Source organism: Eubalaena glacialis, chromosome 13 (assembly GCF_028564815.1).
Source record: "Eubalaena glacialis isolate mEubGla1 chromosome 13, mEubGla1.1.hap2.+ XY, whole genome shotgun sequence".
Lineage (NCBI taxonomy): Eukaryota > Metazoa > Chordata > Mammalia > Artiodactyla > Balaenidae > Eubalaena > Eubalaena glacialis.
This window is the reverse complement of record NC_083728.1, coordinates 68,697,324-68,719,583: the sequence shown is the minus strand read 5'-3', so window position 1 is coordinate 68,719,583 and position 22,260 is coordinate 68,697,324. Positions and strand designations below refer to the sequence as shown.

The following is a 22,260-nucleotide window of genomic DNA, read 5'->3' as shown; positions in this document are numbered from 1 at the left end:
TCACGAATCACTGATGAAAAGATGGTTGGTTCAATTCTAGGTCTGGGGACTACCAGGCAGCCACCTGGAAAAAATTAATGTTGGATCCACACCTCATGCTACACCCGAAGATGAATTCCAACTAGATCAAAAATTTAAACTCAGTATTTGGTCAAAATCTACTACTGGCTTCTGGAATGCCAGAGAACCAACTTCAGCGGCATTTCTGGCATTCCTGAACCCGTGTGGATCAACGACCCCCTGACTGTATACAATCAGGCCGAGTCAGTAATATCAGCAGGGCACAGCACAGAGACTTATTGTTACTATGTGACTATTTGCTTTCAAATAAAGGTAAGCATCCTAGTTGTCCCCTGAGTGGAAAAAGCTTTATGTCCTTTATATGGTGAAATTCTGCCAACTGATGTATTTGCATATTTATTATCATAAGAGTAAAATGCTGCAATACATAAAAACTGTGAAAGCTGTTAATCTCATGGACAGTTATGAGAACCTGAAAATAGTTAAGCAGGAAAAGAGATTTTCAGTAAATATGAATATTAAGAGATACATCTGTTAGATAACTAAGAACATATCCTTTTTGAGCCAATAAATACTTAAAAGTCTATGTATCACCAATAAATACTTAAAAGTCTATGTATCACCTCACACCCATCAGAATGGCCTCCATCCCAAGAACAGAAAATAACAAGTGTTGGTGAGGATGTGGTGGGAATGTAAAGTGGTGTGCCATTATGAAAACTGTATGGAGGTTCTGTAAAAAATTAAAAGTAGAATTACTGTATGATCCAGCAGTCCCACTTCTGGGTACATATCCAAAAGAACTGAAAGCAGGATCTCAAAGAGGTATCCGTACACCCTTGTTCACTGCAGCATTATTCACAAGAGCCAACAGGTGGAAGCAACCCAAGTGTCCACTGACAGATAAATGGATAAAGAAAATGCAGTACATACATGCAACGAAATATTATGCAGCCTTAAAAAAGGGAAATCCTGTCACATGCTGCAACACAGACGAATCTCAAGGACATTATGCTAAGAGAAGAAGCCAGTCACAAAAGGACACATCCTATTTGATTCCATTCATATGGAGTTTCTAATGTAGTCAAAATCATAGAAACAAAAAGTAGAAAAGTGATTATCAAGGGCTGAAGGGAACAGGGAGCAGAATTAATGTTTAGTGGGTATAGAGTTTCAATGTTGCAAGATGAAAAGGTTCTGAAGAGCTGTTGGCCAATAATGTGAATACATATAATACTACTGAACTGCACACTTAAAAATGGTTAAGGTGGTAAATTTGATGTCAAATTTTTTACCACAAAAAATTAAAAATAAAAAAGTCTATGTAGGGAATTCCCTGGCAGTCCACTGTTTAGGACTCTGTGCTTCCACCGCAGGGGCCTGGATTTGATCCCTGGTTGGGGAACTAGGATCACACAAGCCATGTGGCAGAGCCAAAAAAAAAAAAAAAAAGTGTCTATGTAATAACACATAGACACTTTTTAAAAAAATTAGATTAAATCAATTTTAATCTTTGTTGAACTTTTTGGCATCTTGGCATTCACATATTAAACAAAATACCCTTTAAGGAATATATTTACTTTTTAGTTAATTCAGTTAGGCCTGGAGTCTTTCAACGTTATCCTTTCACAAGGTCATCTCCTTCCTCAGTTAAAAGTGAGTCATTTGGTTTTACGGATGTACAGTTGGAGAGACCAAAATAAGCAAATAGCTGATGGTGCTGAGAAATTACCGTTCTTGCAGTAGACTATCAAATTTTCCACATATAACTATTAAAATTTTATAATGAAATTGTAAATTGTAATGTTTTAAAGTTTTTTTTTAAATAAAACTTCAGTATTCCAGAACTTTATTTGTTCTATAATGATGATTTGGGTCTCTACCACATCTGATTTTAACATTCAACTATTCAGCATCTGGCTAAAATGTGAATCCAGTGCATCTTCAGGAGAGAGAAAGAAAGAAAGGAAACATAAAAATACAAGAAGAAAACATAGGCTAATTGCTTTATAAACCTGGGACTGCAGATAAATTTGCCTACACAGAAATCCAAATAACTTTCAATAGTAATATATGCAATAGACAAAGATGGAAGACAAATGACAAACTCCTAACATTTTCAATTCGTATCATAAACAAATATATAAACATCTCCTAGAAACTGATGAGAAAAAACAACCAGCAATCCAATTTGAAAACAGGCAAGAAGATAAAGAGTTCACAGAAAAAGAAATAAAACAGTTATTAAATATATGAAAAGGAACTCAAGATCACTCATAATTCAGAAATGTACCTATTTGTCACCTATTAGATTGGCAGAAATCCAAAGTTTGAAAAACACTGTTTAGTGAAGCTATTTGGAAAATGGAGACTTACTCACATAGGTGCTAGGAATGGAAATTGGTACAAATGTAGAGAACAACTGGGAAAAAACTATCAAAACACATATGCATATGTCCTTTGACCCAAGAATTCCACTTCTGGGAATTTATTCTACAGATATACATCCATGCAAGCAATGCATATCATTCACTACAGCAACACTTATCAATGCAAAAGAATGGAAATGCAGCAAATATCCAGCCGTGGCGGGGATGGATAAATAATTATGTATCATACAATACCAACCATACAATAAAATATTATGCACTTGGAAAAAAACAACAACAAAGAATCCTCTGTGTCCTACTACAGAATGACCTCCAAAATCTATTATGTGACAAAGCAAGATGTATAATAGTACATACATTCTGTATATAGAATGCTCTTTTGTGGGAAAAAAAACGGGGGGGAGGGAATAATACAAATTTCTATTTGCTTGAATTTGAATTTAAAAACTCTACCCCTTTGTATATTATTTTTGAATCACATGAATGTACTATCTCTTTGTGATAGACTGCATTATTGGTCCCAATTCTTCATCCTCCCTGTAGCCACACCCTTGCTTTGGCCTCATTGTGGGTGGAATGTGCTTTCCCACCCCTTGACAGGGCTTGGCAGTGTGACTTGTTTTCATCAAGGATATATGGGTAGAAATGATCGTAAGCCAGTGGCTTGCCAAAAATCAGAAAATACTACAAAGCCACAGGAACCAAGTCATTATGGTGTTGGTAGTAATTCATAAATTGCATGTTAGACAAAAAAGAGAGAAGAATCCTGAATTAGATTCCAGAATATACAGTCAGTCCTCCACATCTGTGGGTTGCACATCCTTGGACTCAACCAACTACAAATCAAAATTATTCAGGAAAAAAAAAATCCAGAAAGTTCCAAAAAGCAAAACTTGAATTTGCCACTAACTGGCAACTATTTATACAGATTTTAGATTGTATTAGGTATTATAATTAGACATAATTTAAAGTATATGGGAGGATGCACATAGGTTATATGCAAATGCTACACCATTTCATATAAGGGATTTGAGCATCCACAAATTTTGGTGTCCTCAAGGGTCCTGGAACCAATCCCCCATGGATACCAAGGAACAACTGTATGGCAGGTTAACATATGACAGAGATGCGTTCAGTTCAGTGGAAAAAAGATGGAGTGTTTAACACATACTACTGGTACAAGTGGCTGTCTACCTAATGAAAATAAAATGGGACATGTATACTAGGTACAAAAATAAATTCCAGGTAGATTAAAAGCATAAGTTAAAACAATTAATAAAAAAATCTTGCAAAAAAAATTAAGAGAATACACGCATAATCAAACGATCAAGGAGATGTCCCTAGTGAAGTCTGGAAACCTAGAAGCTATAAAAGACATAATTGATGACCCAAAAATGACAAATATTTGTATGAAAAATGATACCACAAAGTCAACAGACAAAAGATTATTTGTAAAAAATATTTTTCAATGCGGGACAAAAGATGAGCAGCAAAAATACACAAATAACTCTTACAAACTGATTCAAAAAAAAAAGGAGGTCCCACTTCTGGTAATAATAAGGTAGCTTGTATCAGACCAAACATCCTGTAGATTACAACTACAGACTCTGGGTGAAACGAGAAAAACAATGATCTGAAGGCGCTGGCAAAAACCGGAAGGGAGACAACATTTGGAAGAAGGAACAGCAGTGGCTGAATTCTGCATCTTTATAAGCTTTGTGTCTATAGCTCCAGTGATAAAAATCCACCACCTTGGCGGAATCCCGAATTCTGCATATAAACTCTTCCCACACCTCTGGCTGACCCCTGAACCATGCATGTGCATGGCAGACTTGAAGCAGCCTAGTTAAAAGCGTCAAACAGATTTCACCTACTACCCATCAAAGGGAGACAGAGTTTGGAGTGTGAGTTCAGCCTACTTAACAAACAAATTAGAAACATAACAGAATCCATAGTTTCTGCAACACATCATTCATAATGTCCAGAATATCATCCAAAATTACTAGACATGTGAAAAGCAAGAAAATGTGACCCAAACTCAGTAGAAAAGGCAATCACTGGAACATCTAACATCTGAGATAACCCAGATGTTAGAATTAGCAGAAAAGGATCTTAAAGAAAGTTGTTATAACTATGCTCAAGGATGCAAAGAAAGAAATCTCAGTAGAGGACTAGGAAATTCTAGATCTTAAATATCTAAAATAAAACATTATTAGAACTGGCTTAACAGCAGATTGGAGGAGGGAAGAAGGAGTCAGTGAACTTGAAACCAGATCAATAGAAATGATCTAATCTGAGGAACCAAGACAAAGAAAATTAGGAAAAGATACGAACAGAGCCTCAGAGACCTGTGTGACAATATCAAAAGGACATGGGACACAACATGTGTGTAGTTGGTGTCCCAGAAGGGCAGGAGAGAAAGAAGAGGGCAGCAAAAATCTTTGAGGAAATAATGACCAAAGTTAAATTTGGCGAAAGACAAATTTACAGACCAAAGTGCCCAGCAAACCCCTAAAAGGATAAATACATACAAAATCTAGGCACATCACAAACTGCTAAAAACCAAAAATAAAGAGAAATTCTGAGAGCAGCCAGAGAAAAACACCATATTATATACAGGGGAGTGACTATTCAAATGACCACTAACTTCTGACCTCCAGCAAGGAGACCAGAAGACAGCAGAACATCTTTAACGTGCTGAAAGAAAAAAAAAACAAAACAAAAAACCTGTCAACCTGGAATTCCACATCCAGTGGAAATATCTTTAAGAATGAAGGCAAAAGAAAGACATTTTCAGATAAACTAAAGCGAGAAGAATTCACCATCAGCAGACCTGCACCACAAGAAACCCTAAGGGAAGTTCTTCAAGCTGAAGGGAAATGATAACCAGAGGGAAACTTCAAGAAGGAATGAACCAGAAACTGTAAATCTGTGGGTAAATATAAAAGGCTATCTTTTTACTCTCTTACCTTCTCGCATTACAGCTATCACATAAAGTTCAAGGATGGTAAGTGAAACTCTAAGGTTGCAAGGCCGTTGCATTTGGTACATTATTAACGAAGTAGACTGAAAAGTTGAGCGTGTGTATTGGGGTCCCTAAAGCAACCGCAAAAAAGAATGCAAGGAGCTGTGGGTGCAGTGCCAAGGGCCCGTGTCTCAACAGGAGTGTGGGGCATGTGCACATTTGTCCACACTGATGAAACTGTACACTTCTTAAGATCTGTGCGTATCGCTGTATGTAATTTATATCTAAATCTTTAAAAAAAAACGTTTTCTTAAGAAAAAAAAAAGTGCCTGGCTCAGAGTAGTTATTCAATAACTTACTTATTATTGTTAGTATTCTGCTAAACTTCAGAACATCAGTTTAAGAAATACCGTCCTATCTTAGGGCCTATTTATTGAGCACACGCTTGTCCTTCTGCCTGAAATGTTCTCACCCCACACTCTTCCCCTGGAAAACGCCTAGGCATCCCTCGGTCTTAGCCTAAATGGCATTTCCTTTGGGAAGCCTTGCCTAATATTCTCCCAGCAAGGGACTAATTAATATAACCAATCACATGCTCCCACAGCACCCTGGGCTTGCAGCACTTGCTGCCTGTTGCCCATTTCCTATGAGGCTGTAGGACCCACAAGGGCACTGGCTTTGCTCACTGCTGAATTCTCTACCCTCAGCACAGTGCCTGGTACCCAGAGACAAAAGGCTCCCAAACCTCTTTTCTCCTTCCCAACGTACCGTTTGGCTCTTTCCAGGTCGTCATTGGCTTGCTCCAGCTCTCTGATGTATTTCTGAAGTTGATCTTTAATGGCTTTTGTCTGGGCAAGGTCGTCCTCTAAGGCTGAGATCTGCCGGTAGCCTTCAGAATGCTGCGTTTCAAACTTCTCCTGAAGGACAGAATCAACACTGAGTGAATGATTTAAGACTCCCGACGAGGATGTTTATCTGCCTTCCCTGTCATCTCCTTAGGACACTGAAGGTTAATCCTGGGACATAACGCTCTCCGTTGCAGCGCATGTGTGTTGTCCCTAGCTGCTGAGCATCCATTCCTCCCCCTCTGCACAGCCCACCGGCACGCCAATTTCTTTATAATTAATTTATTTTTATTATTTATTTATTTATTTTTGGCTATTGGGTCTTCGTTGCCGCGTATGGGCTTTCTCTAGTTGCAGCGAGCGGGGGCTACTCTTCATTGCGGTGCGCGGGCTTCAGTAGTTGTGGCTCACGGGCTCTAGAGCGCAGGCTCAGTAGTTGTGGCTCACAGGCTTAGTTGCTCCGCAGCATGTGGGATTCTTTCCGGACCAGGGCTCGAACCCGTGTCCCGTGCACTGGCAGGCGGATTCTTAACCACTGCACCACCAGGGAAGTCCCATGCCAATTTCTTTAGGGGATTTCTCTCTCCCTTACTCTAGGATCTTTGTGGGACCAGCCTTCCCATCACACTCACTCAGGATGCCAGAGGACAAGCCTAAGCTCAGTCAGGAGAACCTTCTGTCCACAGACATGGACTCGTAAGCAAATGAGGGATGATGGGGGGAACAGGGGGCCATCAAGCTGTCAAGTCCCGAGTGCTTCCTGAGCATCTTATACCCTGCCTCCTCCCACACTGGTCCCTGCAGCCTCTGGTATCAAGCAGCCCCCAACAATCTTCAAAGCAATCATTTTGTGCAAGGTGTCCACAGCCACAGAAAGCCTCATAAACCTCTCCGAGCCTGATTCACAAGAGCAATGCCGATGCACTTCACGTGATATCCCTGGATTACAGACAGAATAGCAGGAATCACAACGACTTTGTTGCCTGTGCCTCACAGTCAGATCATGGACTCAGTTTGACAACTGTTTTGACTTTGTGACCCAGGACACTCTCCCTGAGGCATGGGGGAGTTAGGAACTTCTGGGCCTCTGAGGAGGGAGGGAGGGAGGGAGAGAGAGAAGGGAGGGAGGGAAAGGGAGGCAGGAGGGAAGGGAAGAAGGAAAAAAACAAAACTGTTGTTTTTACCAAAAGAAGCTTAGGGTTATCTAGCCGGTGCTTTCCAAGGCAAGGCACAGCCCACATGACGTCTCAACCAACCTGCTGCTGCCCAGCTATGGCAGCTAACATTTACCACAGGTCTACTCTGTGCCAGCCTCTGGGCTCAGGAGGCTGTTTTTGTTGCCTCATTTAACACCATTTCAGAGACATGGGAACTGAGGGTCAGTCACTTTGTCAGCCCAAAGTCAACTGGAAGCACATGACTGAGCCAAGATCCATCCCGGCCACCTGGGCTTGCGCTCTTAGAACAACTACGCCAAACTGCCCTCAACCACTTCCATCCAGGTCACATAGGAACCGATCACATGTGTGTGCGCACACACGCACACGCACGCGCACACACACACACACTCACTCACTCACTCCGGCTCTGGCTCCTCTCTCAAATTACTTTCCATCGTCAAACACCCTTACCACCTTTACTTCATCTACAAACATGAAAGAAAACACTCACTTCCCACAGGAAAGGCCCAAGTCTAATTAGAAAGTTAGAAAAACAGGCCAACTCCTCTTCTTGAGTCAGTCCAGTAAACAAAGCTGTTGCTAGAAACAGTCTGGAGGCACTGGGGAGAGTGATGTAATGGTGACCGGGCCAGAGAGGCGTGGCCAGAGCCACGGTGAAAGAAGAAGGTCCACAGAACAGGCAGATTATTTACAGGGCGAGGACAGGGAGGGGTGTCACATCCTCACGCTGCTCTGCTCGGTCTCCTCTGATACTCTGTTTCCTGGCTATGAGCACAGGAAGCGTCTTGGCTCAGACAAGCAGGGGCAGACCAGGCCCAGGTACGGGTGAATTCCCAGGCATGGCTCTGATGACTTCCCACCCTTGATTTGGGTGCCTCCCCAAATAAAACAGGAGGATGCAGGATCCTAGCTCATTAACCTAAATTCCAACACAGGTTCCAAGAAGACGCAGCTACTGGGCTTGTCCACCAGCATAAGGATTCACATGTTGTCCTTTGAACTTGGGGACATGAAAAGCTGTTGCGCTTTCATTTGGGGCTAATTATAATAAACTGTCAGCTGATGGAGGCATCAATAGATGCTCTGTTGGATCCCTTACAAGCTTTTTTATTCAACTTGCAATGAATAAGCCACTTGTCAAGGAGTCTGACTCAGTTGAAGACTTTCCTCTTAGGTGACAGAAATATGTGCTGGGGGCAGTTCTTCACTCCAAGGTAGTTCTGTTTCCTCGCCTGCTCCACACCCTGTGTCTCGTGAACCTGCCATGTGGTTGTAATGAAGAGGGCTTCTGCCGGTTCAGTGGCTCAGTCTGGAAGTGGTTAATTACTTAGCAACTGCATGATATTTAGTCAGCACGTCCTCCTACCCTCTCCAAACGATGGTTCATACCACTAGTCTTCCCATCCCTGAGCCCCCTTCAGTGTAAGGGCTGTAAAGATTCCCCAGTGCCAAGGGCAGGGGCCAGGCTGTTAACAAAATGAGTGACGTGGGCCACGTGTAAGCAGCAAAAGACACTCAGTCCCCGGTGTCAGAGTTGGGGTGGAAAGGACAGAAGTGGGGACTGGCGCAAACTGGAGAAGGCTTGCTCTGTCTAAGCAACCACAACTCAGCTTTTTGCCGGTGTGGAAGAAGGCCGGCCTGGGGTAGCCAGATCCACCAAAGGAAGATCAAAGGAAGTCGGAAATCTAAGTTTTTACATGAAGCCTCACAACTCTGAATGTTGATACTAAATATTAAAAAAAAAACAAACCCACTAAAGATATAAATTTTACTATCAAAAGAATAAACTGTAAGCAAACCCTCACCTCTAGTTAACAGCCTACTGCAGTATTTACAGGGAAGTGTACAGATGTTGGTGATTCACTTTGAAATGCATTGGGAAGATGGACTGATGGATGGATAGATATATAATAAAGTATGTAGGTATGGCAAAGGTCATTGGTAGAGCCCAGGTGGTGGATACAGGTGTTCACTGGAAAATTCTTTCAACCCTGTGTGCTTGAAAACTTTCATGATACAATGTTGAGTGAAAACAACTAAAGGCTTAAGCGAACAGCATCTATGGGCCAGACTGACCCGTGGGTGGCCAGCTTGGGCTCTGTGGTCCACGCAGTAAAAGCTCAGAGTCCACTGCTCAGTTTCTACGGTCTGCGTGGTCCTCCCTCTGCTACTCCTCACCCCTCGATCCCCAATCCGTTTGTTGTCCCCGCTTTCTCCCACGTGCTAGTAAAGCCAGATTCCCAAGGTCCACTTGACAGTCATTCTTGCCCATGTCTGTGGCAGTTCCATATTAACTCTTCATCAAACCCTTGTACACCAAGTTGCTGGCTAGACACACACACACACCTTCAAACACCAGCTCAAGTCCCTCCCATCTCCTCCATGACGCTGTCTCCAACCCGTCCAAATCTCTCTCAGGAGGATCTCATGGTCAGTACCACATAACTGAGCATCTTTTCGCTAAGTGCTTCCGGCTGTTAGGTCTGTCTTCCCCGCAAAGCTTCCAGAGGGCAAGGGACACATCTCCTTCCACTGTGCATCACACCTAGCCCGGGACTCACACTGCAGGGCCTTGGCTAGTTCTCCCAGTGGCTCATCAAAATATATATGAGGAGCTTTGTTTTAAACAGAAAAAAAAAAACAAGACACGCAGACATGCTGGGGCCCCACCCAGACTTCCTGAGAATGGGAATCTCAGGGCGGGGTGGGTCCAGGCCTGTCTGATGTTTATGAGGCTGGCCAGGTGACCCTGCCTGGCAGTGAGGGCTGAGAGCTGTCCCTAGGGCAGAGAGTTACACTTTGTGATCATCTGCTAAGCTCTACAGAGTGTCCAAAAGGCATTCTTTACCCTGCAGAGAAGTGGTTCCCCAGATACTTGGCAATGTCTGCAGATATTTTTGGTTGTCACAACCTGGGGGAGGGGGTGCTACTGGCATCTAGTGGGTGGAGACCAGGATGCTGTTAAACAGCCCACAGTATGAAACTCGGCCCCCACAAGAGAATCAGGTGGCTGCCTTCAAATGTCAACAGTGCCCAGGCTGAGGAATCTGCTCTGTCCAACAGGACTTTCCGTAACGATGGAGACATTCTACAGCCTCTCTGTCCCACAGTGACACCCACTAGAGACGTGTGGCCTTTGAGCACTTGAAATATTGGCTAGTATGACTGAGGAATTAAATTTCTATTTATTTTATTTTAATTAACTTAATCTCAGTAGCCGCACGTGGCTAGGGGCGACCATTCTGGACAGCATAACCCTGGGCCTTACAATATAACAATCAGCAATTCCAGAGACACTCCATACTCTAGAAAGGTCTACCTTCCACGTGCCTTGCAGGATCGTCACCAACAGCCAAGAATGGCCGTGGGACATGTGTGAGACCTGCCTCTCACAGAGCGCCTCCATCAGGGGCATCAAGAGTTCAAGTGCCACACGCGCCCGGCAGGCCCGGGGGTGGGAGTGAGCCCGGGGCCAAGTCTGCAGGCTCCCTTTTCCAGTCACAACGCTGGACGCCATCCACACCTGCATGCGTCTCCTCTCGCCCCCTCACCTTGATGGTTTCCAGCTCCATGCGAAGGCGGTTGTTTTCTGACAGCAGGTCCCTGTTTCTGGTTTCAATTTGTTGCAGCTGCGTCTCCAATTCAGCTTCATATTCTCGGCTTCCCTCCTGGAATTCTCGGAGTTCCTCTTGCGTGTTCTCTGCCCTACAGAATTTCCAGATGTTAGCTGATCATTTACTGAGCACTTACATGCTGCTGTTATACATGTATCAGCTCTTTATTCAACTGCCTTTTGAGGCAGAAACTGTCATTGTCCTCATTATACAGATGAGAAGATGAGGTGACTTGTCTCGAGGTCAAACAAGTCAGAAACAGAGCTTGGGCCTGCCCCCAGGTGTGCCTGACTCCATAGCCCTTTCTTAACCAATTCACTCTCCACGCATTCATTCCACTTGTACTTTTTGGAGCCCAACATGTAGTAAACACACTTTGGATTGTGTATTCTCTGCAGATTTATTTGCAAGTACAAACTGGACATAATACAAATGCTCACTTATCACACCACTATCATGGGTCCCTGCCCCATATCCCAAACGCCCAATTCTACCTTCTCAATCCTTAAAAGTCAAAGGATATCTTTTTTTTTTTTAACACCAAGCCTAAATTCTCTTTAAATCAAACTAAGAATAAAGAAATTAGAGGTGCCGGAATAAGACCTCCCTGTGTAGATTACAAGAGTCCATGAGAAATAAAAAGAAACAACATTAAACACACACACACACACACACACACACACACACACACACACACACACACAGCTCCCAGATATGGGCACTGAAACACTGGTTTCAAATTTAAAAATCTGTAACAACCCATTTTGCTAGGCATAGGGAGAAGTTCTTTCCCCACACACGAAGGGCAGACCAGATACGGCATCCAGGAGCTGATAAAACCCTGCGAGAAAATAAGCTGGGAAGTAGCAGAGCCATTTGCTTAGGACCGTAGGCTTTGGGGTTCAAATTCCAGCTCTGTTACTCCCCTGGCTGTCTGACCTTGGGCAAGTTGACTTGCTTTCACTGAGGCTCAGTCTCCTCATTTGTAAAATGGGGTGAGAATGGTTTCTCCACGGGACACTGTTGAGATTTAACTGAGATGTATGTTAAGCCCTTCACAGTGCCTGGCACATAGTAGGCCCACAATAAATGGTTGCTGCCATCACTATGGGAAGAAAAAGCAAGGTGAACTTTGGAGAACTGACCTCTGCTTGTAGGTCATAGCCAGGTCTTTCCAATAGTTAGCTTCTTCCTCCTCGGAGCTGAAAGTCTTTCCCGAGTCCTCCATTGTGAAAACGGGGGAAAAGATTATTATTCTTGTCTCATGATGTCTAGAAGAGAAAGTTTTAAAATTATTACCCACATCTGGTTAAACAGCTGATCTTTAATGGGGAAAAAAAATTCCTAGACTTTATGCTGGATTAAATGTGGCAAAAAACATTTGCCAAAAAACTAAAACTAAACCCAGACAAAATACAGCCCACCTGCACATTACATTCCATGGATAAACCTACCAGGGGGCTTTCCTGGTGGCGCAGTGGTTAAGAATCTGCCTGCCAATACAGGGGACGAGGGTTCGAGCCCTGGTCTGGGAAGATCCCACATGCTGCAGAGCAAATAAGCCCATGCGCCACAACTACTGAACCTGCATTCTAGAGCCCGCGAGCCACAACTACTGAAGCCCGCGCGCCTAGAGCTCGTGCTCCGCAACAAGAGAAGCCACCGCAATGAGAAGCCCATGCACCGCAACTAAGCTCGCCACAACAAGAGATAGCCCTCGTGCAGCAACAAAGACCCAACGCAGCCAAAAATAAAATAAATAAAATAAATGTACTAAAAAAAAAAAACCTACCAGGACTTGCTGATTTATTACGTTTGGGGGGGAGGGGAGGATGTCTCACGGGTTCTAACTTAGGCAACCAGGTGCCACCACCATCCCCATCACCAGAGACAGAGAATCAGAAGGAAAAGTCTTTAGGGTGAGGGGATACTGAACCCAGCTTGGGACATTTTTAATTGGACGTGCGTGTGATACATCGAGATGCAACACTGGATCTGAAACTCGGGGTGAAGTCCAGGCTAACAATACAAAATTAAGAATCATGAGTTTGTAGCTGGTTCTTCCTTTTTTCTTGTGACAGAACCACGAGATAATTGAGAACTATTTATGGATCTCTGAGGAGTGCCAGTGTTTGAAAGCTGGGAAGAGAAACAGTGATCAGAGACAGAGGAGAAACAGGTGAGAGAGATGAGAACCAGAAGAGTGAGCTGTCCTGGGAGTAGACGGTTTCAAGGGGAAAAAAGAGAACATTCCACAGTATCCAAGATGCAACAGAGAAGCTGGTAAGGTAAGGACTGGGAAATATCCACCCACAAGACTTGGCAAAATGTCGGTCACTGGTGATGTGAGCAAGAATGGTTTCAACACAGGGAGGAGGGGTAAACAGGGTGGAGGAGGAGTAACTAGGAGGTGAGGAAGAGGAAGTAGATGGGATTTTGGAGAACTGGGTATGAGAAGAAAAGGAGACACATTAGACAGTAGCCAGAGGGGAGTGCTGATAAGGGCCTGGACTCTGAGGATGCTGAGCTATCCAGAGCAGAGGTTAGGGAACAAATTTCTATTAACAGTTATCAGTCTATGGACTCCCGGCTGATAGAGCCTCTCAATGTAACAGCTTATTTTCTCAATTTATTTAAGACTCTGAGCTTGTCAAAAGGTCATTAGGAATCCAAATGAGATCTCTCCAAAGTCCCTTCTTCCCCTCAAGCTAGCTCATGGTTCTGTCTTTGGGGACAACAGAATGAACACAACCCCTCACTCTGCAAGACATAACTAACAAGCTGTATATCTGGCTAAATATACAAATAATTCCGCTAAATATGTCAGTGTTGACATGGACACAATCACCAACTTCTGGATCCCTGGTAGAAACTGAACAATGATACCTACATCCGAGCACAGTACTTACTGATAACTCTACATTTGTTAGGACCTGTATTCACACGTCTTCCTCCAAATTTCTCTCCCTTCCCTAATTCAGAGAACACATGCCATGTCCCCACCCACTCCCTTCTGGGGAACAGAGTTTCTCTGAAAGCTTGACTAAAGCAGAGAAGCTGGATGGAGTAGAAAGTTGTTAATTTGATTTTTTTTTCCCCAGTCCATCATTCCTTCTTCCATCTTTCTGTAACAGCACCCTAACATTCCCTTGGGGAAACCAATTCTACACTCCTTCCATGGGGCTCAGATGGACTTGACATCATCTTCTGCATCTGGGAGAACTCATGCCTCCAGCATCATCGGTAACGGGCTCAGAGGTGGGCCTAACCCAAGCTGAACCAATGACAAGGATCAGCCTAATCCAAACTAGCCAATGATTGGCTCAGGGGTGCATGTAACTCAAGCTGAGCCAATGAGTGTCCAGGCCCAGGCCTTTCGCGGAGCTATCAAGAAAGAAACTCTCTGGAGTTGTTAACTAACCTTACTGTAGTAATTATTTCACAAAATATACGTCTCAAACCATCACGTGCTACACCTTAAACTTACACAACGTTATATGTCAATCATATCTCCATAAAGCCCAGGGGGGGAGGGGGGAGAAGAAACTCTTTCCATTAGGGTTCGTGGTGGTCATCTTGCTATCACAAGGGAGGAGCCTGCCTGAGAATGAAGCCAAAACAAAGGAAAGCAGGGCCAAGAAGTGGAGAGACTGGGTCCTGACAATATCATTCGGACACCTGGGTCCAGTCATTCCTGATTTAAGGTTAGGAGAGATAATCAACTCCCTTTCTTGGTTGGACCAGTTAGGTCTGGATTTCTGCTACAAGAGAGGCCTAATTAACGTTTGGAGTGAAAGATCTTGTTTGCTGAAAGTACAAAGGATAGAGCACCTAGAGTGTAAATAACAGTAATTACCATGGTGACGGGTAAGGGTAAACCTAATTCTGGTAATCCCTGCTCAAGCCGCAAGCTCTAATGAGCCCAGAGCTCATCTAGTGTGGGGTCACCAAACCAATGTCTATAGCGTTAAGAGCCCAGAGCCCATGCAACTGTAACTGAGTGCTGTGTGGCCATTAATGATCATATTGAGGACAGTCTCAACTGCACGGCATGGGAGGAATTCTGTGTACATGAGGGTGAGAAAGTGAGGAACTAGGAACAATGAATGTACACTGACTTTTCCTGATGTTTGGAAAAAGATCACGTCCAAGTTCAACGTAATGAGTCCGCGCCTACTTCTCTAAACATTTCCTACAGCCCTACCCCTCACTCGCTTACGCTGCAGCCACACTGCCTTCTTTCTGTTCCTTGAACACACCAAGCTTGCTCCCACTCAGGGTCTTTGAACTGGCTGTTCTCTCTGCCTGGAATGCTCTTCCCTCAGATCTCTGCTAGCAGATTTCCTTCTTGCTGTTCAGATCACAGCTGAACTGTCTTCCCCAGAGAGACCTTATCTGAACATCCCACCAAATACCTCCTCCAGCCCTTCACTATCATATTAACCCCTGCTTTGTTTTATTTCATCACTTTATGAGTTTTGTTTTTGTTTTATCTGCCCCCACTGGAATGTCAGTTTTGAACACAGGGACCTTCACCATCTTGCTTTTTTATTCCCAATTCCTTGAACAGTGCCTGGCATATAACAGGCTTTCAATAAATGCTTGTGGAAGGAAGGAACACAGGGAAAGATAGAGACTGGCCACTCGCTGGAAGGGGATGTGAGGTTAAGGAAAAGAAGCAAGAGACCCTCTGAAGGCTAGTTTATAGTTTACTTCTGTAAATCCCTAAGATACTTAACAGGATGGGGAAAACCTTTCTCCCTCAGCACCTGAGTGGCATCTCATTAATGGGAAGGGGCTGGAGGACAGGGTGCCATGTTGGAAACTACCCCCTCCCCAGGTGTACATGATAAGGAGTATCTGATACAGTTACTGGAATTTAATAACCTTCATCCTGCAATCTTACGACAGATGAGTTTTAGAAAAGGACTCTTTATCACAGCCAGTGAGGCTTATAACTTAAGCCTCAGTAAAGAAATGAAATTGAGATGTTTTAGGAGGCGCTTCCACTGTGGCTCTAATTACAGCCCCTGCATTTTAAAAACACCCCTAGGGAAGAGAAAAACTATGCTAGAGGCTAAGAGGAAAGAAGTAACAGCTGAACTTCACTTTCTTATGAAACAGCATAGTTAAAAACCTGACTTTTTTTTTTTTGGCCATTTGAAAATGTCTCAGAAAGTTCTAATGTGCATTACTCCCTGCCACAGATAGCAGGTAAGACAACTGGCAAAGGTTCCCCTTTTCCAGCATTATTTACTGAATTTTATCATCACCTTCTATTTGTGGTGTGTTAGGCATTTAATACATTATTTCCAAACAACTTGACCCTCTTTAAGCTGTTTAACTGTAAGGGGTAGGTAGGCAAGGCAATCACTTGGTTTCTTAGGAAGCTGAAGCAGAAACATTGTATGCCTTGGCCATCTGCATAGGCGCAACAGACTGGCAAACCAGACCCAAGTGCAAGGGAGTCTTTGAATTCAAATTCCAGATCTCCCTGGGGTTGCCAATAGACTGGAGGTCAGTTTCACTCATTGGTCCACGCAGTCTTTTGAAAGGCACTGTGTCAGGCAGGTGTTAATGCTTGGGCACAGTATACACAACTTTGTACCCACTATCTTAAAAGTGGATACTGCATGCATTTATTGCATCCGAGCCACAGGGATATGTCTTCCTAACTTGCGTTCTCAATACACCATCATGCCGTCATGTCCCAGTAGCTCTGTGGACAAACCTGATGGGCACCTCAAATGTATGTGCTACAGCATGCAAGAACTAGGATCAAGTGGTCCAATAAGTACTTATTTTCTATTTTGGATAACTTAGATCTATTACTCTTACAAAAGTGTTTCAGCAAGTTTTTGGGGGGCGGGTATTTTCCATGATCAAACTTAACAGGAAAGTCTGAAAACACACTTGAGACACACACCTTTGATTTCAAAACTCTAGAAAAAACAAAGCCTTTCTCAGCTCTCCTCTGAGTGAAGAAAGCCAGCACAGCTGGTCAGGAGCAACACACACATATAAACCATCAGGAATTAACAGCCCTTCTCCACCCCGACCCCAATCTCTCCCAATCAAAACACATGGAAGAGCGGAAGGGAAAGGGAGAAAAAGAAAGAAGCTGCCAGAGACTGGCACATGCTCCCACGGCTTCTACATTATGACGCAGGCTTTGCATTTTGCAGAAGTGACATTACTGGGGCAAAATTAGTCAAGAGTCAGCAAGTCTGACTTGTCTCGGTGCTTTCAAAGTCTGTAATGATCTACCTACGAAAATACCTCAGTAGGCATGCAAGGACATATGCTCAAGGGTGTACACCATCATTGACTGAGAGGAAAACTGGAGGAACTTAACTGTTGACAGAGGACTGATCAGAAAATGGTGCAGTTAAGAAGTAAATGTACTGGGCTTCCCTGGTGGCGCAGTGGTTAAGAATCCGCCTGCCAATGCAGGGGACAAGGGTTCAAGTCTTGGTCCGGGAAGTTCCCACACGCCGCGGAGCAATGAAGCCCATGCGCCACAACTACTGAGCCTGCGCTCTAGAGCCCAAAAGCCACAACTACTGAGTCCTCGTGCCCCAACTACTGAAGCCCGCGCGCCTAGAGCCTGTGCTCCGCAACAAGAGAAGCCACCGCGATGAGAAGCCCGCGCACTGCAAGGAAGAGTAGCCCCCGCTCGCCGCAACTAGAGAAAGCCTGCGCGCAGCAAGGAAGACCCAATGCAGCCAAAAATAAATAAAATAAATAATTTTCAAAAAAAAAAAAGAAGTAAATGTACTGATATGGAAGAAAGTTTATATGTTAAGAAAGTGCCATTTTTGTTTGCAAATGTATCTCCCTCTGCGTATACAAATAGAAAAGGGTCTGTAAGGATATACCAGTATGGGGGTAAGGCAGACACTGAGATTCGAACCTGTACCTGACACTTCTCTAAGATATATATTGTTTTTTGCAGTAAGCACATATTGCTTTTGAAATTTTAAGAAGCTTAAACTTGGACGAAAAGAAAACAAATTATCCTGTCCAAGGATAATTTTTATTTTCTTGAACCAAGAGGCCAAGGAAGGGGCTTTTCCTACTGTGGCATTCCCCTCCTCCGTTCCTTTTCAAACATTTCCCCACACCTACTAAGTGCTGGGCACTGCTGAGCGAGGCAGACACAAAGCACCTATGTCAGGACTAGGTGCAAACACAGTACCAGTTGCAGGCACAAACTTTCCATATGCAGGCACGCTCGTGTCAGGGAATTATCTTGTGAGGAAGGGAAGTGTAATCTCTCTGGGCTCACACATTCTAAAGCAAAAGAACACACTCTGGAAACAAAAATAACATCCTAACAGAATAAGCCAAGTTAAGAAACTATTAACCAAATGGGATGAAATATACCAATCAGAGGCCTCTGACACTTTAGGAGCATAGATCATCTGCATTTTTAAGTTTCAAAAATGGTTAAACACCAACGCTGGGGTCAGATAACAAGTGGCTCTGGGAGTCGCTGGGATCCAATTACTCTTCAAAGTACCTTACCCATGTCCTAAAAATGCCATCCTATCCTAGAATACATGAACAAAACTCGCATAGAAAATGAGAAATTTCTGTCCGGCGCGTGCTGCAAAGGTCGTTTCTTTAGAAAGGAAGTTAAAAGGGGCCTAAAGGTAGAGAGGGGCACAACCTGATAAAACCCTGGACAAAGAAATCGGGAAGGTCGAGCCCTCAGGAGACAGCGAACTTGAGATGACTGGAGAAGATAATGTAGCTTCCCCAAAAAGCAGTATCAAGGTGATGGCGGGGTTTCCTATGACCTCAGAGAGGCAGGTAAGCCCAGCCGCCGCATTCAAGCTGTAGAATAAGCGTTTTCATCCTTTATCCAATCCTTCCCCAAAGTGCTGTCAGGGGAAATCTGAACCGTCCTGCAACAGAGATCTGAGGAAAGCGGAGGGAGGAAGACCGCTCCAAACACGTCCCCAAAGGGAGGGAAGTGCCGAGGAGGAGGGAGATTTTCGGAAAGAGGCCTGCACCGAGGGTGGAGGCGGGTGGGGACGTGGGCGGGAGGGGGGCTACGAGGAATGAGGGGCGGTGGGGGCAGCAGAAGGCGGTGGCGAGGACTGAGGAGCAGAAAACTGAGCGAGAAGGGAGACCAGGGGAGTCGGGGTGGGAGGGAACAGGAGGGCAGAGCCGCCGGGCTGCGGGGACCCGGGACGAGGAGAGCAGGAGGACCAAGGAAGTCTAGGACGGAGGGGGAGGGCAGCGGGGTCGGAGAGAGGCGAGCGCAGAAACAGAAAGAAAGCTGGCAAGGGTGAGGAACCAGGCGCGAGGGACACGAGGGTGTGAAGGCACAAAGTTAAGAAGGGAGGCTCCAGGGAAGCGCGATTTTCGAGTCCAGCACCCGGGAAGCGACGCGCAAGTGAGGGGCGCGCCAGGGCCCCTGCACGGCGGCGGCCCGGGGTCCCGAGAGCGTGGCGGGCACCGGGGCGGGCAGAAGAGTTTCCCGGCGGCCGTGGCGGTGGCGGTGGCGCTGGCAGTCCCCGGGAAGCCCCCAATCCGGGGGCCGCAGCACCGCACTTACCCGGCTCGGGCTGTGAGGACCGGCGACGGCGGCGGCTGCTGCGGTAGCGGCTGGGGGCGGTGCGCCCCGGGCCCCCAGCCCCCGCGCCCGCGCCCGCGGCCGGCGCCGCCCATTGGCTGCCGCGCCACGGGACCGCGTCTGCCTCGGCCAATCAGCGCCGAGCAGCGCCTTTTGGAAACTTTTTTCCCAGGGCCCGGGCGCGGCGCGGCCACGCGGCGGCCCTGGGAGGGCTGGCGGGAGGGGCCCTGGGAGTGCTCCCGCAGCTGGGCAGGGTTCTGGCCCGCCTTGGAGGCTGCAGGGAGCTCTCTGGACACCGGGGGGACGGGCTGGGATTTGCGGGCCACGCACTTCAAGAAAATATGACTCCCTCCCCTTGACACCGGTTGCATTTTCCTGTTCTTGGCTTTTCCCCAAAGCAGATAGAAGGACAAAGATCTAGGTCCAATTAGGATAAGCGATGCTCCAAGTCCTCCCCACAACTTTACAACCAATATAAAATTTTCTTTTTTTTTAAAGACCTTTTGATGTGGACCATTTTTAACATCTTTATTGAATTTGTTATAATATTGCTTCTATTTTATGTTCGGTTTTTTGGCTGGGAGGCATGTGGGAATCTTAGCTCCCCCACCAGGGATGGAACCCCAACCGGGAACCCACACGCCCCCTGCATTGGAAGGCAAAGTCTTAACCACTGGACTGCCAGGGAAGTCCCACAACCAATATAACATTTTTGACATCATTATCTTCTTCTTCAAAGGCAGCAAAACTCCTTTACAGGAGTTTGTTTTCGAGCCTGGCTTTGAATCCTTGCTCTGTCCCTTAGTAGCTGTGTGATCTTGGGCAAGTTACTATAACTCTCTGTGACTTACTTTCCTCATCTATAAAATGGGGTTATGCAGAGACGAAATGAGTCAACTCGGCATTTGTAAAACGTTTAGGACAGTGCCTAAGCACATAGTTAAGTACAATCTATGTAGTGATCATGATTTTTCAATTGGTTATCTAGGTCAGGCATAATGCTAACTTCCTGATGTTCACCAACGAATATCTATTGAGCACTCACTTCTATCAAAATAAATGTCAGACAAGACACCTGTCCTCAAAGGGCTTACAGTACTAAGAAAGGACACTAAATCACCAAACAGAAACAGTGAAATAATGTCAGATGCTAATAAGTGCTATGAATAAAGCAAGGTCACGTGATAGAAAGGGGCTGGGGAGGGGTCCCTGCAGATAGAACGTCAGGGAAAGCCACTCTACCAGGTGACAATGGAGCTGAGACCCAGATGATGAGAACCACAGGAAAGCACTTTTATGGTTCTCATTTTAAAGCTGAGAAAAGGGTGCAGGAAGTTAAATGCATTGCCCAAGGTTTCATAATTAATAAACAACAAATCAGACATCAAACCTGGGTCTGTTTGACTCCTACACCGGTGTTCTTCAGCACAATGCTACAGGCAGAGATCTTAGCTGCTTTGAGGCCTCCAACCACAGTCATAGAATCCCTCCTGCATCCCTGCCATGGTTAAGAATGGCCTTTAATTCTACTTCGACTCCTTGCTACTTCCTGAAAGAAGCTCAGAGATGCAAAAGGGAACTACCACTTACATCAACGGGGTTAAGGAAAGTATCAAAGTGTCTTTTAGGAAACTTCCATCCTGGCCCCAAATGCTAATAAATCATTTGCACCCCCTTGACACTTTCCAGAGCCTCACCATTCTGTGAGGTTTCTGGGCAGAGAATAATCACCCCAGTTAAAAGATAAACTGAACCACAAGTTGATGAGCTATCAGTACTGACTACATGACATTAAGTCATTTAAACCAGTTGATTTTCAATTTCCTTCATTTTTCCATTAAAAATAAAAGGGAGAAGATATTGAAATGATTATCTAAACTCCTCTTCAGGAATAGGTGTTTAGGTAAATGGGTTTGTTATTGGATAAAACCTTAAAAAAATGAAAGGGAAATTTTGGTATACTTTAAAACTTTTTTTCTCTCTATTCAATTTGTTCTCCTTGCAGCTTTCAGATATTAATGAGCAGAAAGCTGGGTTTCTCTTGCTTAAATCCTTCCATCATAATTTATTATTTCAAAACACTAAACTTTTCATTAGCCTTCCATTTAGTATGATTGATAACGTTTTTATTTACTTCATTTACTTATTGACACCAGGCACAGCTCTGGACTTGAAAGAACACCAAGCAATGTCAAACAAAATGTATCTGATCTTTATTTTATGGCTACAACCTTTTTTAAAAAGCAATTTTAAAATCCACAATTATTTTGTTTCCTTTTTATATTTTTAGTTAGTACTGTCTGTGTTCAGAGATACTCAACTAGAATGAAAAGGAGAGAAAAAACATCTCTAAAGAGAAGCATATTTTTTGGTACTGTGAAAAAAACAAAACGCTAGAAACAGGGTTGTTTTTCATCTGCTCTAATTCCCACTTGGAGAATACTACCCACACACAGACACAATGAAGATTTACTCAGCAGTAATAAATACCTAAGCACGCAGATGATGTGTGGACTTGTCATCTGCCTTCTGGAAATGGAATACAAGCACAAAGGGTTCTTCAGCTACGTGTTTGATCTTGCCCTCCACAACACCTGTCTACAAGGATGTCTGCACGGATGTATTAGCTTCCCCTGAAATCTCCCCCACTTAATGTGGAT

The 22,260-nt window shown here is 44.4% G+C and overlaps 1 protein-coding gene across 2 annotated transcripts in view; it reads right to left on the bottom strand.

Annotated features, from left to right (window-relative positions):
• The window catches only part of NDE1 (nudE neurodevelopment protein 1), a 29,304-nt gene extending 9,631 nt beyond the window's left edge, over positions 1-19,673 (bottom strand). For both annotated transcript variants that reach the window (XM_061208077.1, XM_061208078.1), the window contains exons 1-4: positions 19,583-19,673; positions 12,162-12,287; positions 10,954-11,107; positions 6,145-6,293 (exon numbers count right to left, since the gene is read on the bottom strand). In XM_061208077.1, the coding sequence (XP_061064060.1) occupies positions 6,145-6,293; positions 10,954-11,107; positions 12,162-12,244 (386 nt within the window). In that variant the 5' untranslated portion in view covers positions 12,245-12,287; positions 19,583-19,673. The remainder of the gene's footprint in view (positions 1-6,144; positions 6,294-10,953; positions 11,108-12,161; positions 12,288-19,582) is intronic.
• Positions 19,674-22,260: the final 2,587 nt, after the last annotated feature.